At 36.1% G+C, this 19,690-nt stretch overlaps 1 protein-coding gene across 1 annotated transcript in view; it reads left to right on the top strand.

The window, feature by feature from the left end:
• Window positions 1-19,690, top strand: part of PTPN12 (protein tyrosine phosphatase non-receptor type 12) — an 88,175-nt gene that overhangs the window by 37,391 nt on the left and 31,094 nt on the right. The window contains exons 2-5 of the mRNA XM_006049869.4: window positions 2,422-2,530; window positions 12,865-12,941; window positions 14,498-14,593; window positions 15,334-15,372. Coding sequence (XP_006049931.1) covers window positions 2,422-2,530; window positions 12,865-12,941; window positions 14,498-14,593; window positions 15,334-15,372 — 321 coding nt within the window. The remainder of the gene's footprint in view (window positions 1-2,421; window positions 2,531-12,864; window positions 12,942-14,497; window positions 14,594-15,333; window positions 15,373-19,690) is intronic.

The raw sequence follows: 19,690 nt of genomic DNA, 5'->3' as shown, positions 1-19,690 counted from the left end.
AGATGTTTTATGCATGTACAAGCATATACAAATAAATATTTTTAACACTAATATATACACTACTGTGTTCTGCTTTTTTACACTTCATATATATTTTTGAGATCTTTCCATATCACTGTATATTAAGAGCTTCGTCATTTGTTTTCAACCCTATCATATCTGCTTCTGTAAATGAAACAGATCTTTTTAGCCAGGCCTCTACTGTCTTTTCCAATTTTGTGTTCTTTTCCTATTATAAATAATTCTGCCATAAATAACTTTATGTGTACTTCATTTCATGAGCGTGTGCCATTAATCTATAGAACAAATTTGTAGAAGTGCAGTTCCTAGGTAAAGAGGTTATGTGTATTTGTAATTGCCAAATTACCCTCCTTAGGGGTTGTGCTACTATTCTTTTCTACCAGTGTTGTGTCAAAGTTCTGGTTTTCCCACACCCTCACCAACCCGCCCATTTACTTTCTCAGTTCAGTTCATTTCAGTTGCTCAGTCGTATCCGACTCTTTGCGACCCCATGAATCGCAGCACGCCAGGCCTCCCTGTCCATCACCAACTCCCGGAGTTCACCCAAACTCATGTCCATCGAGTCAGTGATGCCATCCAGCCATCTCGTCCTCTGTCGTCCCCTTCTCCTCCTGCCCCCAATCCCTCCCAGCATCAGAGTCTTTTCCAATGAGTCAACTCTTCGCATGAGGTGGCCAAAGTACTGGAGTTTCAGCTTCAGCATCTTCCTTCCAAAGAAATCCCAGGGCTGATCTCCTTCAGAATGGACTGGTTGGATCTCCTTGCAGTCCAAGGGACTCTCAAGAGTCTTCTCCAGCACCACAGTTCAAAAGCATCAATTCTTCGGCACTCAGCTTTCTTCATAGTCCAACTCTCACATCAATACATGACCACAGGAAAAACCATAGCCTTGACTAGACGGACCTTTGTTGGCAAAGTAATGTCTCTGCTTTTCAATATGCTATCTAGGTTGGTCATAACTTTACTTTCTAAATAACTACAATTCCCTGCCCCCCATGGACTTACATACTTTGAAAACTTTATTACTACAGGAAATAACATCATGAAAGTGGACAGTTTTGCTTTGGCATTGTGCCTCTGCAAAACAGAATTCTAGTTAAGATTTTTCATTAAAAAAAAAACATATATCCCTGCTTTAGGTCTTTAAGATTGGGATGATAAAATTTAGGAGTGTTTCAGAGAAGAACAAAAAAGCTTACTATTCTGTATGTAAACTTTAAGATTATTTCAAATGTTAAATGTTAAGTATGTCAATACAAGAATAAGTTAAAGATCTTCAATTAAAGTTCTATCTGTAAAAATATAGACATATTATTCTTAGTTGCTTAATTATCAGTATCACAAGGAACAAAAATAAAATGGTGAAAAAAATTAAATGTTACCAGGCATCTTTTTCATTTGTATTTAATACTTTTGTTCAATAGTAAAACCAGAATGCCTTCGATATGTTTTTAAGCCTGGAAGAAAGTAAGTTCCTTTGAAATTAGATTTCAGCAATGTGGTTGAGTAGTGAATTTAAACAATTCACAATGCTGACTTTCAGTGCTTCTGAAAGCAGGAAGTGTATTCCTGACATGCAGAAATATTCCAGCCCAAGAACATCCCTACTGCCGTATGTGGTAAGAATTTCTCACCAATTCACAAGCCACTTCTGTAATGCACTGAATAAGCAGAATTGGTCTTTGTTGAACATTTCCAATTGAGTATCAAAGAACTTTGTTTTGCAGTGTCTTATAAGTAATTATTAGCTTATGCCTTGGAAGGAGCCTGGCACATCATGGGTGCTCAAGGTTTATTGAGAGAAGAAATAACAACTTCTATATAATCTTTTAGGTGTGATTTTTAAGTTTGTTTTTTGGATCCTGAGTTAAATATTCTGACTAGCTTATTAATGGTTTCTTTAAATAAAATTATTTATATCTGGTGCTGTGTTGTGTTCAGTTGCTCAGTCATGTGCAACTGTTTGTGACTCCATGGACTGTAACCCGCCAGGCTCCTCTGTCTGTGGAACTTTCCAGGCAGGAATACTGGACCGGGTTTCCATTTCCTACTCCAGTGGATCTTCCTCACCCAGAGATCAAACCCAGTCTCTTGAGTCCTGCATTGTCAGGGGGATTCTTTACCACTTTTATTCTACTGCCCTCCTTTTAAAATTGCTAGTTGGAATATTAATCTTATGTTTGCTCTTATACTAAGAAAAAAAAAATTAGGGTTAATTATTAAGGGTTTAATTACTAAGGGCTAGGGAGATACCGTGAATTTAGAAAAACAAGAAAATGAGTTGTGAGAAATTGGGGTTAGCAAAATTCAATGAAGAGCTTATTATCATTCAAATTTTCATTAACATTTTGAAATACTGATTTTTTCTGAATTTGAATCTTCTTTTCTTTTGATTTTAAGCGACTAAGAAGATTGTCAACCAAATACAGAACAGAAAAGATTTATCCCACAGCCACTGGAGAAAAAGAAGAAAATGTTAAAAAGAACAGATATAAGGACATACTGCCATGTAAGTTTAAAATGCCATTAAAGGAACAAATGGATATGCTAATTAATAGTTTTATAGCTTAAACTAGCTTTCTTCTTCCTAATGAGTTCATTTGTTAAGAAAATAATGATGAGCTTTTCTTTCAAGTTACACTACAAGATAATAATTTGTGGTTGGGCTTGCCTTTGCTTATGATAGTAGATTTTGTTGTTGTTATTTTATTGTTCATTTTTTTCCTTTTAAGCGTCACAATTACTCTGATACTGCCCCACTTTCAAATCTGAAAAATCCAAGTAAAAATATCTTTTGTGGACTCCCTGTTCAGAGAAATTTTTTATAAAAAATAAAATAATACAGACATAATTCAATAAGTATAATACATTTTATAAAATGCTAAAAATATTAACTCATCTATTTTCTATTCATAAGAACTGTAATTGATTAATTGAGCATTAAAAATGAACCATAAAAAAAAAATGAACCATGATTCATGCTTGTGTGTCTGCTGTTCTTACTAGTCTAAGAGCATGGTATGTATCTCTGAGGGCATGCCTAAGACTGATAGCATTATATTCTAATGATGATAATATAATTATATTCTTAAACAGTATAGTTTTCTATCAGAATGCCTTTAACTGTAAAAGTTAAAAATTTATATCATACCTGCTGTCTTTTAAAGCTGCCAATAGTCTTTCTCTTTTCCTTCTTATCTAGAAATCTATACATTCCAGGATACCATTCTCTCAACTCTCCTTTCATCCTTTTTTTTTCTAGCTTTATTGAAGTATAATTGACAAAATCTCATTCATTCCTAAAGTTTATTCTCTCTAAAATGTCCTTGATAAATTTTCCAGTGACTTTAATTATCATATTCGATAGTCTTTTATTACTATTGTTGTTGTTGTTGATTAGTGCTTATTCTTTTCTGTTAACTGTTTTGATGTTGTTGACCAGTCACTATTTTTTAAATTTCCTTCTTCTATAATATCCCTTTTTCAAATTGCCTCATCCCGCACTTGTCTTCTTCCCTCTTTCTTACTGTCCTCTTTGCATAAATTTAATCCTTCATCTTTCTGTTGTTATTCATCTTTACTCTCAGATATGGGATCTGTGGGTGGCTGGTAGCAGCACAGTTATAAAGTGTCAACAGAGCATAATAAAGAGCTCTGACTGGAAGTTCAAATCCTGCCTCTGTCAACTGTTATCTATGTAATTTTGGATGTATCCTTTCTGTGCTTTGGTTTCTTCATCTTCAAAATGGAGATTAAAATAATAATTACCTTAAAAGATTATTTTGTGCATGTACAATGCTTACAGTTGTCCCTAGCACATAGTAACCACTCATTAAGGTTTTGGAAAATATAATTCACTTTCCTTACCAAACCACTTCAGAGTAGTGAATAGTATTGGTTTCTGAACAGTTCTTTTAAATTAAGCAATATAATTTTGAGGTATTCTTATTATGCTCTGGAATTAATGTTCAGTTCAGTTCAGTCATGTCCAACTCTTTCCAACGCCATGGACCACAGCACGCCAGGCCTCCCTGTCCATCACCAATTCTTGGAGTTGACCCAAGCTCATGTCCATCGAGTCAGTGATGCCCTCCAACCGTCTCATCCTCTGTGTCTGTCTCCTCCTCCTGCCTTCAGTCTTTCCCACTATCAGGGTCTTTTCAAATGAGTCAGCTCTTCACATCAGGTGGCCAAAGTACTGGAGTTTCAGCTTCAATATTAGTTCTTCCAATGAACACTCAGGACTGATCTCCTTTAGGATGGACTGGTTGGATCTCCTTGAAGTTCAAGGGACTCTCAAGAGTCTTCTCCAACACCGCAGTTCAAAAGCATCAGTTCTTCAGTCCTCAACTTTCTTTATAGTCCAACTCTCACATCCATACATGACTATTGGAAAACCATAGCCTTGACTAGACAGACCTCTGTTGGCAAAGTAATGTCTCTGCCTTTTAATATGCTGTCTAGGTTGGTCATAACATTCCTTCTAAGGAGCATGCATCTTTTAATTTCATGGCTGCAGTCACCATTGACAGTGATTTTGGAGCCCAGAAAATAAAGTCTGGCACTGTTTCCACTGTTTCCCCATCTGTTTGCCATGAAGTGATGGGACAGGATGCCATAATCTTAGTTTTCTGAATGTTGAGTTTAAAGCTGATGTTTTCACTCTCCTCTTTCACTTTCATCAATAGGCTCTTTAGTTCTTCTTCACTTTCTGTGATAAGGGTGGTGTCATCTGCATATCTGCTGCTGCTGCTGCTGCTGCTCAGTTGCTTCAGTCGTGTCCGACTCTGTGCAATCCCATAGATAGCAGCCCACCAGGCTCCTCTGTCCCCGGGATTCTCCGGGCAAGAATACTGGAGTGGGTTGCCATTTCCTTCCCCATGTGCATATCTGAGGTTATTGATATTTCCCCCAGCAATCATGATTCCAGCTTGTGCTTCATCCAGCCCAGCATTTCTCATGATGTACTCTGCATATATAGCTGAAATAGCTCAACTGGAATTCCATCACCTCCACTAACTTTGTTCATAGTGATGCTTCCTAAGGCCCACTTGACTTCACATTCCAGGATGTCTGGCTCTAGGTGAGTGATCACACCATCGTGATTTTGGGTTGTGAAGATCTTTTTTGTATAGTTCCTCTGTGTATTCTTGCCATGTCTTCTTAATATCTTCTGCTTCTGTTAGGTCCATACCATTTCTGTCCTTTATTGAGCCCATCTTTGCCTGAAATGTTCCCTTGGTATCTCTAATTTTCTTGAAGAGATCTCTAGTCTTTCCCCATTCTGTTGTTTTCCTCGGTTTCTTTGCATTGATCACTGAGGAAGGCTTTCTTATCTCTCCTTGCTGTTCTTTGGAACTCTGCATTCAAATGGGTAGCTTTCCTTTTCTTCTTTGCTTTTGGCTTCTCTTCTTTTCACAGCTATTTGTAAGGCCTCCTCAGACAGCCATTTTCCTTTTTTGCATTTCTTTTTCTTGGGGATGGTCTTGATCCCTGTCTCCTGTACAATGTCACGAACCTCCATCCATAGTTCATCAGGCACTCTGTGTATCAGATCTAGTCCCTTAAATCTATTTTTCACTTCCACTGTATAATCGTAAGGAATTTGATTTAGGTCATACCTGAATGGTCTAGTGGTTTTCCCTACTTTCTTCAATTTAAGTCTAAATTTGGCAATGAGGAGTTCCTGATCTGAGCCAGTCAGCTCCAGGTCTTGTTTTTGCTGACTGTGTAGAGCTTCTCCATCTTTGGCTGCAAAAAATATAATCAGTCTGATTTTGGTGTTGGCCATCTGATGATGTCCATGTGTAGAGTCTTCTCTTGTGTCATTGGAAGAGGGAGTTTGCTATAAGCAATGCATTCTCTTGGCAAAACTCTATTAGCCTTTGCCCCGCTTCATTCTGCACTCCAGTGCCAAATTTGCCTGTTACTCCAGGTGTTTCTTGAGTTCCTACTTTTGCATTCCAGTCTCCTGTAATGAAAAGGACATCTTTTTTGGGTGTAAGTTCTAGAAGGTCTTGTAGGTCTTCATAGAACCATTCAACTTCAGCTTCTTCAGCATTACTGGTCAGGGCATAGACTTGGATTACCATGATATGGAATGGTTTGCCTTGGAAATGAACAGAGATCATTCTTTTCGTTTTTGAGATTGCATCCGAGTACTGCATTTCTGACTCTTGTTGACTATGAAGGCTACTCCATTTCTTCTAAGGGATTCCTGCCCACAGTAGTAGATGTAATGGTCATCTGAGTTAAATTCACCCATTGCAGTTCATTTTAGTTTTCTGATTCCTAAAATGTTGACGTTCACTCCTGCCACCTACTGTGACCACGTCCAATTTGCGTTGATTCGTGGACGTAACATTCCAGGTTCCTATGCAATATTGCTCTTTACAGCATCGGACCTTGCTTCTATCACTAGTCCCATCCACAACTGGGTTGTGGTTTTTGCTTTGGAATGAAGAGAGGGAATTAATGTGCACACTTTTAAAGAAACAGTGTTTCCACCTTGTTTTTTTACCATCTGAGGAAATGAATCTCAAACAACTTCAGGTTTCTGTTTTCATATGTTGTTTCATTCATTCATTTTACAAGAAGCTTTGAACATATACTATGAGCTGCAGAAAACAACCTGACCAAATACCCTGCCCTTGTAGAGCTTATAGTGTAGGCAAGGCAATGAACAATTCAAATAACATGTGTGGTCTCTCATAGTGGTTAGCGCTATTGATAATAATGTAGTAGGAGTTACAGAGAGAAAACTGAGAATAGGAGGAAGCTTTATTAAATTTAACTAGAGATAGAGGGGGAAGTTCAGTGCTGTTCCACTGGTTCTCTGAAAAATAAAAGCCTTGCTTTGTACTGTTTGCCAGTTTCTTTAGGAAATGAATTATTTACCATGATCATCAAAACAAAACTGAGGGAGGTACTACTGTATGCCATTTTGCAGATAAAAAATTGAGACAAAGGTTAAACAGCTTCAGTTCAATTCAGTTCCGTTCAGTCGCTTAGCTGTGTCCGACTCTGAGACCACGTGGACTGCAGCATGCCAGGCCTCCCTGTCCATCACCAACTTAAATAGCTTGCCACACAGCTAATAGTGTGGTGAGAATTTAAACCCGGGCAGTTTGTATCCAAAGCATTGGTTTTCAGCCACAGTGATTTTGCTCCTAAACGGACAGACATTTAGCAATGCTAGACGTGGTTTGGTTGTTTGGTTATTACAACTAGGATGTGGAGTGAGCAGGCTGCTACTGGCATCTAGTGGGTAGAGGACAGGGAAGCTACTGCATCCTACAATCTAGAGGCCACAGCCTCCTCACAACAGAGAATTAGCCAAGGTCAAATAAAAATTAGCGCTGAGGTTGAGAAACCTTGCCCTAGAGTCTGAGCTCTTAAACATTGTGCTATAGGCAGAGTAGCAATACCTTTTTACTTTAAGTTATTTAAGGTTTGATAAGTCAGTTTCCAATAAATTTCTGATCATTTTAATTTGGAAAATTAAATTAATAGTAATAGTTTTTAGAGATACATATTTTCCTCCTGTCATAAGACTAGTGCAAATTGACAATTTCGGGTATTTAGCATGACCAGTGCTTGCAGTTTATTTTTTTGTTTTTTTTAAACAGCCTTATTGTGGTATAATTTACATATCATAAAGTTGACCCATTTTTAGGATGGGGACTCTTTATACTGTTGATGGGATTGTCAATTCATTCAGCCACTGTGGAAAACAGTATGGAGTTTTCTCAAGAAACAAAAAAAACAGAACTATCATATGATCCAACAGTTTTGCTCCTGGCTGTATATACACAAAAAAAACCAAAAACACTAATTTAAAGAGATACATGCATCCCAGTATTCATATCAGCATTATTCACAGTTGCCAAGCAACCTAAGTGTCCATCAGCAGATTAATGGATAAAGAAGGTGTGAACAGTCTCTTCAAAGCGTTCACAGTATTTTTTTAATTAATTTTTTATCCTATTTAGTTATAAAAGTTTTCTATATAACCCAGATACAAGTCTTTTTTCAGATATTATGATTTGCACCGCCCCCCGCCCCAGTTTATGGTTTGTCTTTTCATTTTCTTAGTGGTGTCTTAATGCACACTTTTAATTTTCATGAAGTCTAGTTTATCAGTTTTATGGGTCATGCTTTTCATGTTCAGTCCAAGAACTCTTTGCCTAATCCAGAATGACAGAGATTTCCTTCTGTGATTTTTCATTTCATTCCTGTAAATATTATAGTCTTAGCTGTTGCATTTAAGTGTATAGTCTATTTTGAGTTAATTTTTAATATGGTGTCAGGTAAGGATCTAAAATAATCTTTCAGCACGTGGCATTGTTCCAGCACCATTTGTTGAAAATTATCCTTTCTCCTCTGAATTGCCTTAGCTCTTTTGTTGGAAATAATTTGACTGTAAATGTAAGAGTTTATTTCTGGACCCTTAATTCTATTTCATTGACACCAGATCACAGTATCTTGATCATTGTAGCTTTATATTAAGTTTTAAAAGCAAGAAGTGTTCTCCTAAAAAATTGGTTTGGTTATTCTCAGTCCTTTGCATTTCCATATAAATTCTGGAATGAGCTTGTCAATTTCTGCAAAAATTGCTACTGGAATTTTAATAAGGATTGTGTTGAATCTATGGATCAGTTTAAGGATAATTGCAATCTTAAACCATATTGACTTTTTGAATCTAAGTGTTCATCAACAGATGAATGGATAAAGAAAGTGTTTATGTCTATATACGTGCTGTGCTTAGTCGCTTAGTCGTATCCGACTCTTTGCAACCCCATGGACTGTATGTAGCCCATCAGGCTCCTCTGTTCATGGGGATTCTCCAGGCAAGAATACTAGAGTGGGTTGTCATGCTCTTCTCCAAGGGATCTTCCGAACCCAGGGATTGAACCCAGGTCTCCTGCATTGTAGGTGGATTCTTGACCATCTGAGCCACCAGGGAACCATATATATAAAACAACTCTGTTTATTTAAATCTTTAATTTCTCTCAGCAGTGTTTTATGGTTTTCAGTGTACAAATCTTGTATTTCTTCTTTTAAAAAGTTTTTATGCTGTTGTGAATGGAATTATTTTAATTTTATTTTCAAGATTTTTGTTACTAGTATATAGAAATATAGTTCATATTTGCACATCGATTTTTTTTTTTTTTTTAATGCACTGACCTTCGGACAGAGAAGCCTTCCATGCCATAGTCCATGGGGTCACAAGAGTCAGACAAGACTTAGTGACTAAACGACCACGACCTTCCTGGACTCATTTATCTTAGTAATTTTTCTGTGGAAATGTTAGGATTTTTTACATATCAGAATCATGTCATTTATAAATAATGATAGTTTTCCTCCTTTCTTTCCAATCTGAGTGTCTGTTTTGACTTATTTCACTGGCTAAAACCTCTAGTATAATGTTGACTTGAAGTGGCAAGAGCAGACATTATTGCTTTTGATCCATTAAAAGTAATTTCATCACTATTCAAAGATCACTTAGGTTTTTCTCAGGCCATCTGGGAGATTTGGTTTATTTTATGCTAGACCACTGAGACCAGGCCTATAATTAAGAAATTTCTGGATACTCCTGTGTCAAGGATGACCTGTTGCTTTTGTTTATTGAAAGGGCTAAAACTGAGCTGGCTAGCCTTTAGAAGTGATGGATCAGGGTATTCTGCCTATTCCAATGTTATTATGGAGATTCTTTTATTTCTCACACCTAGGATTTATCAATAGGTGTGTGTTTTCTTGGAGGCAACAATATATTTATATATTGTTTGGTGTGTGTGTGTTTATTTGTTGTTGGAATAGGTGTTTGTTGAAGAAGAAAAAAGCTGCTACTTTAAAGAGCCTCCTGTGTAACGAATACTGGTTTTATCTCTTTGGAAATGGCTCCTGGGAGACTGCAGAAGCAGGCAGCAAAACCATGGAATGAAAACAATAATTTCTTTCATATTCTTTAAGTTATTTCTCTTCCTGTTTATGCTTAATAGAACCACCGATAAAGAATATTAAAATACGCATACTGTGTTATACACAGCATAATATTGATTTTTAAATTCTCAATCATATTCTGTGATTATACAGTATGAAATAGTGACTAGAAAATTTGCCTGTGCCTTAGAGTGTTTAAAAAAAAAGCCATTAAAAAATTCTTATTCAAGTATAGTTGATTTACAGTGTTGTGTTAGTTTTTGCTGTACAGCAGAGTAATTTAGTAATACATATACATTTTCATAATCCTTTTCATTATGTCTTATCACAGGATATTGAATAGTTTCCTGTGCTATATAGTAGGTCCTTATTGTTTATCCATTCTATATATAATAGTCTGCATCTGCTGATCTCAAATTCCCAATCCTTCTTTCCCCTTCCACTCTCCTCCTTGGCAACCACAAGTCTGTTTTCTATGTCTGTCAATCTGTTTCTGTTTCATAGATATGTTCATTTGTGTCCTGTTTTATATTCCAAATATAAGTGATGTCATACAGTATCTTTCTCTTTCTGAACTTCACTTGGTATGATAGTCTCTAGGTCCATCATGTTGTTTCTAATGGCGTTATTTCATTAAAAAAAAAAAAAAAAATCCCATTTCTGTGCCCCATCTTGAACTGACTGAATCAGACTTACTGCAGAATATGGGACTCAGAAATCTTGCTTTCTAAGTTATTTTCCCCAGCCCCTCATTGCTGTATGATCAGCAATAAATGAAATGGGAGTGGCAAAATGTTGACACTTATTGAAGATGGGTAATGGATAGATGAAGTTCATTATACTATTTTATTTTTATATACACATAAAATTTTCCAGAGAATTTTTTTAAAAAATTTCCCAACTTGTATGTAGCAAGCAACTTGGCACCAGTATTGGCTATCATTTGGGAGCCACTGTTCTCATCTGGATTCACAGTCCCCAGAAACATTTACTAAGGATTCAGTGGTCAGCCAACTATTGTACAAAATCTTTGTCTTTAAGATACTTTGTATTAATTGGAACCTATCATTATTGGCAAACATGGTAAGAAGAAGCATCATATGGTTATTTAACTGCCATTGTACTAACTTCAGAATTGTTCTATTATCATTTACCCAAAGCATAGCATTTTTTATATGTATGTTTCTGATCTAAAATGGCTTTTTAAAAAAGACATGTAGGATGTAATGAAACAAGAAACAAAGCATTGATACACATGTATGTATTCTCTTTCCTGGAAACATGGGAAGGGGATAAATTATTTTAATTGGAAACTAGTATGTCTTTCTTATATATCTCTTCCTACATATTTCCAAAGAAGATTTCACCAAAAATAAATAAATAAAATTAGCAGAACTGGACCTTTATATTAATGTATCAATTCAGTTTGTTGACTAATAAATTAATTTTTCTTCTTAAAAAGTTTGCGAGGGGACTTTTTGACATTCCAGTGGTTAGGACTCCACACTTTCACTGCAGGGTCACAGGTTCAATTCCTAGTTGAGGAATTAAGATCCTGCATGCCATGCAGCGAGGCCAAAAAACAAAAAGTTTAAGTTTATTTGTATTTGTTACCATTTCTGTATGTCTTTTTGTATTTTAATTGCCTTTAATAATCATTGTCCCTGGATTAGAAACAACTGAAATGATTGTGGCATGTTACATGTTATTCAGTTTAGTTCAATTCAGTTCAGTCACTCAGTCGTCTCCGACTCTTTGCAACCCCATGAATTGCAGCACGCCAGGCCTCCCTGTCCATCACCAGCTTCCGGAGTTCACTCAAACTCAAGTCCATGGAATCGGTGATGCCATCCAGCCATCTCATCCTCTGTCGTCCCCTTCTCCTTCTGCCCCCAATCCCTCCCAATCCCTCCCAGCATCAGAGTCTTTTCCAATGAGTCAACTCTTTGCATGAGGTGGCCAAAGTACTGGAGTTTCAGCTTCAGCATCAGTCCTTCCAAAGAACACCCAGGACTGGTCTCCTTTAGAATGGACTGGTTGGATCTCCTTGCAGTCCAAGGGACTCTCAAGAGTCTTTTCCAACACCACAGTTCAAAAGCATCAATTCTTTGGCGCTCAGCTTTCTTCACAGTCCAACTCTAACATCCATACATGACCACTGGCAAAACCATAGCCTTGACTAGAGGACCTTTGTTGGCAAAGTAATGTCTCTGCTTTTTAATATGCTGTCTAGGTTGGTCATAACTTTCCTTCCAAGGAGTAAGCATCTATTAATTAGCACCATGAAATTAGGTGATCCTACTACTTTAGTAGGATTTCATAGGCTTAAAGTCTAGCCCCAGATACTTACTAAGTACAAAAGAAAGGATAGTAATTTAATGGTGGAGGTATCAGCTGACACCAACTTAGCTGAGTGAACACTACCCAGTAATAAATATTATTTGTCAAGCGAAGTATTCAGCACTTTTCATACATCATCTATTTGTCACTTTTACCTAATTTTTTTAACTTATTTTTCATAATTTCTTATAAAATATGAAAGTTAGAGTTCCTTAAAAGAATTTTGACAACTAATGTATTAAGTTTTAGTGCTTATTAAAAACTGTAGACATGTAAATCCTAAACTCTTGTATAGTAAATCTAAGATGATGCTCAGGACTTTGTATTTTTAAAAGAGGTCCTGAATATTCTGATTCCTACTTTGAAACACAGCTTTACAATGAGACCTACTTCCTATCAATATGATGTTAGAAATTACCCTGCTTATACTTAAAAGTCAGTTTTCATTCATTTTTTTAAAGTAAATAATTTTAGTTATTTAATCTTATTTATGGTTCATTAGGGAAAAAAACTTGTCTGCTCATAGGACGTTATTTTAAAAATCCCTTTTTTTCCCTGTAGTTGATCATAGCCGAGTTAAGTTGACTTTAAAGACTCCTTCTCAAGATTCAGACTATATCAATGCAAATTTTATTAAGGTATGTATTAATTTTAAATGGTGTTTCTCTGCCATATTTAATGACTTCCTACAATACTAGTTTTATTAAAAATTTTTAAATTGCCTAATGTGATGCCAACAGTAAAAGAAGTAAAGTCACAGCCATGACATATTTTTATGTTTTCTGTCTAGCATCCTTATTAAAGGCTTTTGCTTAATTTTATGATAGTGGAGATAAAGTTTTTTTGTTTGTGTGTTTCTTCTTTTATATTGAAGGCTTATTATAAACACCTTTGTTGCTGATTAGTTGCTAAGTCATGTCCAACTTTTTGTTGACCCCCATGGACTGTGTAGCCTGCCAGGTTCTTCTGTTCATGAGATTTCCCCAGGCAAGAATATTGGAGGGGGTTGTCGTTTCCTTCTCCAGGGTATCTTCCAGACCCAGGGATCGAATGCACATCTCCTGCATTGGCAGGCAGGTTCTTTACCACCAAGCCACCTGGGAAGCCTTTACTTATTGCTGAATTGTCTCGTTTGTTATGTACACAAATGTACTTAGTCATTTCTGTTAATGAACCATATAGGGTATTTATCAGTAGAGAGATTCAGACTGCTACTTGAGTAAATAAGACTATTTTGTTCTGTTACTCTGTGCTTTTGAATCTATTTAATACAGTATTTTGTTGAGAAAAATATTAAGGTGGTAAGAGTTATATGGTAGAATTAATGTCAACATTGAAGAATTATGGTTCCAAATAAAAGCTTTTCCTGAAAAGTCAATTTTATTACAAATATGGCAGAGCCCAAAACTAATAGTTAAACAAAAACTAATACCTAGGGACTTCCCTGGTGGTCCAGGGGCTAAGACTTCCCACTCCTAATGCAGGGGTTCATTCCCTGGTCAGGGAACTAGATCCTACATACTGCAACTAAAAAACAAAGAGAAAGCTCCCACATGCAGTAACAAAGATCCTGAGTGTTGCAACTAAGACCTGGCATAACCAAATAAACAAATAAATACGGAAAAAAAAAAAACTAATACATAGTTCATTCTTTCAGATATAATTGAGGCTTATGTTCTTTTATAAGGACATTTGTTAAAAGTTCTAGTTTTTAATTGCACCTAATAACACTGGCTCACTGAATGTGCTGGTTTAACATTTTAGTCTGCTAGTTTGTTTGATATATTCTTGGGTTTACTATTAAAAGTATATTTAGTAGGTGCTTAAAACAAAGACAGCTATGGAAGAATCTAGCTAAGAAAGAACTATTAGCTAGTTCTAGTCTTATTTTTTAGAATTGATGCATGCTTTTAAGTTTCTGCTAGTTAGTTTTGTTGACTAGGGCTTTCAATTCCTAGGTAACTAATAATTTTTAAAATAGCATAAGGAGATTTACTTTTGAATTCTATGAACCATGTTTCACCAGAAGGTGAAGTGAAATATATTTTGTCATGCTTTTATACGTTATTAAAGAAAAATTATTTGGAAATTGTTTAGCTGAAAACAACAGGAATGCTAATAACATTTGAAAACTTAAAATTTAGGTAGAAAATATTTTTGGTAATCATAATTTGTATGCTTTTAACCTTTTTAGGGTGTTTATGGGCCAAAAGCTTATGTGGCAACCCAAGGACCTTTAGCAAATACGGTAATAGATTTTTGGAGGATGATATGGGAGTACAATGTTGTAGTAAGTATTGTATGAAATGGCATGATTTTCTAGCCATAATGATGTGTTAACTATATCCTACAATATAACTTTTGAGCCATAATGTTATGTTAACTATTGTTAGTTTATTAAAAAGACAAAAACTGATGGCTAGGTTGTCTTGTTAAATTTTGAGAAATTTGTTGAAATATTTCAAGAATAGAGTATGGCAGTACTTTAGATCTTGGTTTAAGTTGGTAGTATAAGACAACTACCAAACACTGATAGATGGGTGGAAGGACATCTATGTGATTAAAAACAAATATTGTCAAATGTTAATGGTAGACCATAGATAGTAGCTATACAGTATTTAGTGTAAAATTATTTCAACTTTGCTGTATGTTTGAAACATTACATTATAAAACTGTTGGGATGGGAAAGCACATGTAATAACCTTCATGTTTAAAGACAGTTATATTCAACCTTTAGTAAGCAAAGTATTTAATAGTGCTATTCTATTCAGTAAATATCCTGAATGCATTATTTTAATTACAAAAGATATATCTGTAAGATTCAAAAAATTCAGTTCAAATCAAATACATCTTGTTATTTGAAGCCAATTTAACTCATACTTTTAATATTAAACCTTTTTTTGACAGGCCAGGTATACTTCTTCTCAGAATAAAAATAATTCTTGAAATGTACATTTTGTTAGAAAAGTAAAATTGTATTTAACTGATATATTGTCAATCTTATCCCACCCTCACCCCCCTTATTTTTAGATCATTGTAATGGCCTGTCGTGAATTCGAGATGGGAAGGGTACGTATAACTGTTAACATTTAAAGTAATTGTGGAATTTTTTTTTTTATTACTTCATTTCTAGGGATATATATTCTTGGTCTTTTATTATATTCTTAGCCGTAGTTGTTAAAATAGTTAATTCTTCTCTTTTTTGTGTGTTCTGCTATTGCTTTTGTTTTAACAAAAGGAGCCAAATCATCCCTAAACACATAAAATACTTTTATATTTTATAGGTACATTTTATGATATATTTAAAGCAATAGAGTCTGTATTGTTACTTAGTAGTCTTCCAATATTTAATGGTGTTGTAAGTAGAACACTGCTTATGGACAATAAAAATGATTTAAAATAATTCTGATTAATTTACAGCTTGAAATTTCTAATTTCTGTCTGCCAATTCCACTACATTTTTGTAATGGTATCTCCAAAATGAAGAGAAGAAAATTCCTTAATCTGAAATTTTTTAACATAGGTAAAAAACGTGTACAAATGAAATTAGTATCAGAACCATTCTGATCTCCTGTAGAACTGATTCCTAAATCTTCAGTTTAAGCGTGAGCATCTATAAATGTGACAAATAAATTATCTGATAATTTGAAGTATCCTTATGCAAGTACTCTTGCCTGGAAAATCCCATGGATGGAGGAGCCTGGTAAGCTGCAGTCCATGGGGTCGCGAAGAGTCGGACACGACTGGGCGACTTCCCTTGCACTTTTCACTTTCATGCATTGGAGAAGGAAATGGCAGCCCACTCCAGTGTTCTTGTCTGGAGAATCCCGGGGACAGGGGAGCCTGATGGGCTGTCCTCTATGGGGTCGTACAGAGTCGGACACGACTGAAGCGACTTAGCAGCAGCATGCAAGTATAGTTCATTAATTGCATTATAGTTAAACTAAGAAATGATTTAAAAGTTGTAAAACTTCTTATTAAAATTTTCAGTCAAGGATACATTGCATAAAACAAGATACTACATCTTTCAGTTATGTGAAATATTATTATATATAAATCACTAGAAAGCCTTATTTTTACTAGTAATTTTGTCATTCCTCCCAACTACATCAGTTACCAGTAGTGGAAACATTAGCAATATTGGAGAGAAAATGAACAGTGTAAGATTAATATACAGACTGAGATACTGTTAAGTAATTATCTGTTTAAATATTGTCAGTATGTACTTCGGTACCATTATTATTATTAGTTGTGTTCAGTTCAGTTGCCCAGTCATGTCCGACTCTTTGCAGCCCCATGAATTGCAGCACGCCAGGCCTCCCTGTCCATCACCAACTCCCGGAGTTCACTCAGACCCATGTGCATCGAGTCAGTGATGCCGTCCAGCCATCTCATCCTCTGTCATCCTGTTCTCCTCCCGCCCCCAATCCCTTCCAGCATCAGAGTCTTTTCCAATGAGTCAACTCATCGCATGAGGTGGCCAAAGTCCTGGAGTTTCAGCTTTAGCATCATTCCTTTCAAAGAAATCCCAGGGCTCATCTCCTTCAGAATGGACTGGTTGGATCTCCTTGCAGTCCAAGGGACTCTCAAGAGTCTTCTCCAACACCACAGTTCAAAAGCATCAATTCTTCGGCGCTCAGCTTTATTCACAGCCCAACTCTCACATCCATACATGACCACTGGAAAAACCATAGCCTTGACTAGATGGAGCTTTGTTGGCAAAGTAATGTCTCTGCTTTTTAATATGCTATCTAGGTTGGTCATAACTTTCCTTCCAAGGAGTAAGCGTCTTTTAATTTCATGGCTGCAGTCGCCATCTGCAGTGATTTTGGAGCCCCCCAAAATAAAAGTCTGACACTGTTTCCCCATCTATTTCCCATGAAGTGATGGGACCAGATGCCATGATCTTCATTTTCTGAATGTTGAGCTTTAAGCCAACTTTTTCACTCTCCACTTTCACTTTCATCAATAGGCTTTTTACTTCCTCTTCACTTTGTGCCATAAGGGTGGTATCATCTGCATATCTGAGGTTATTGATATTTCTCCCGGCAATCTTGATTCCAGCTTGTGCTTCTTCCAGCCCAGCGTTTCTCATGATGTACTCTGCATGTAAGTTAAATAAGCAGGGTGACAATATACAGCCTTGACATATTCCTTTTCCTATTTGGAACCAGTCTGTTGTTCCATGTCCAGTTCTAACTGTTGCTTCCTGACCTGCATATAGGTTTCTCAAGAGGCCGGTCAGGTGGTCTGGTATTCCCATCTCTTTCCGAATTTTCCAGTTTATTGTGATCCACACTGTCAAAGGCTTTGGCATAGTCAATAAAGCAGAAATAGATGTTTTTCTGGAACTCTCTTGCTTTTTCGATGATCCAGCGGATGTTGGCAATTTGATCTCTAGTTCCTCTGCCTTTTCTAAAACCAGCTTGAACATCTGGAAGTTCATGGTTCACGTATTGCTGAAGCCTGGCTTGGAGAATTTTTTTATTTTTTTATTTTTAAACTTTACAATATTGTATTGGTTCTGCCATATATCGAAATGAATCCGCCACAGGCATACATGTGTTCCCCATCCTGAACCCTCCTCCCGCTTCCCTGCCCATACCATCCCTCTGGGTCGTCCCAGTGCACCAGCCCCAAGCATCCAGTATTGTGCATCAAATCTGGACTGGTGACTCATTTCATATATGATATTATACATATTTCAATGCCATTCTCCCAAATCATCCCACTCTCTCCCTCTCCCACAGAGTCCTGGCTTGGAGAATTTTGAGCATTACTTTACTAGCCTGTGAGATGAGTGCAATTGTGCGGTAGTTTGAACATTCTTTGGCATTGCCTTTCTTTGAGATTGGAATGAAAACTGACCTTTTCCAGTCCTGTGGCCACTGCTGAGTTTTCCAAATTTGCTGGCACATGGAGTGCAGCATTTTCACAGCATCATCTTTCAGGATTTGAAATAGCTCAACTGGAATTCCATGACGAAATTTAAATTTCACCTTCCTAAATTTTTTTAAGTTACTTTTAAGATTTAGGATTTGTTTCTTTCCTTTCTATTAATAAGCTCACATTGTATATCAGTAATAATGCTTAAAAGATAAAGTTGTATTGAATGCTAAAACTTTTTGAACCTAATGATTTTTTGGATTCATAGTGTTTTGTTAGTTGGTTTTGTTGTTTTATCGGTCAGGGCTATGAATTCATTTGATAATCTCTACTTTGACTTAGAGTGTGACCTAATGGAAAGAGCACAGGTAATGAAATCAAACAAACCTACACTTTACTGGCATTTGGACATGGTGCAGTGAACTGCCCCCTCTGAGCTTCAGCTTCCTCATATCTGAACCAATGACAAATTACTATAGATTAAAGACCGTGATGCTGGGAAAGATTGAGGGCAGGAGGACAAGGGGGTGACAGAGGATGAGATGGTTGGATGGCATCATCAACTCAATGAATATGAGTTTGAGCAAACTTTAGGAGATAGCAAAGGGCAGGGAAGCCTGCGTGTTGTGGTCCAAAGGGTCACAAAAGAGTTGGACACAACTTAGCAACTGAACAACAATAAAATTCACGTATGATGTTTAACATATACATTTTGGTATCAATTGTATCAGTAATTAGTTCATACCTGAAATATAAATACCAATATAAACTTTACTCAACATTGCTCTGAAGAGAGGCATGTTAGTCACAAACTTTCAATTCTTGCTAAATTAATCTCCTATAAACTTGTTTTCTGTTTCAAGATATTAAAGCTTTACTAAGTGAAAGACCAAGAAGAAAAACAAATAACCTTCAAAATAATTTATCATTTTCTATAAACTTCTACTAGGAAATTAAGTTTGTGACTTTAAGCCTTCTAAAATTTTAGTAGTATTTACTCTAAGTTAAAGTGACATACTAGGCAGTTCTGCTTTTTGCCCTGAGAGCAGTATTGACAACTTACAATTAATTCCAGCCTATAGGTAACAGTTCCACTTACTGTATTTAGAACTATGAGGATTTAGTAAGAACTGATATTTCCCACTGCTAAAATGTGTATTTTAAGCTAGATTGTCAGTTTAAAGACTTCCATTTTATTGGGTCTTACTGGTAAAATTACATTATTTCTTGTATCAGAATCACTGGATCTTCTGTGAAGTTAGGCTTTTATTCACTTACCTTAAATTTTTAAAATAATGAGGCTTGATACTAGAAACCAATGTAAATGAATATTCTACTATTTCTATACCTATTTATTATGGGAAAATAAGGATACTGTTTGATTATACCTTCTCTAATCTCAAATAAAAGTGAATAGTTTAATATATTATTCTTGTATAGTGAGTGAGTGAGTGAAGTCGCTCAGTCGTGTCTGACTCTTTGCAACCCCGTGGACTGTAGC

Source organism: Bubalus bubalis, chromosome 8 (genome assembly GCF_019923935.1).
Source record: "Bubalus bubalis isolate 160015118507 breed Murrah chromosome 8, NDDB_SH_1, whole genome shotgun sequence".
NCBI lineage: Eukaryota > Metazoa > Chordata > Mammalia > Artiodactyla > Bovidae > Bubalus > Bubalus bubalis.
The sequence above is the reverse complement of the archived record's forward strand: the minus strand, read 5'-3'. Positions and strand labels throughout refer to the sequence as shown.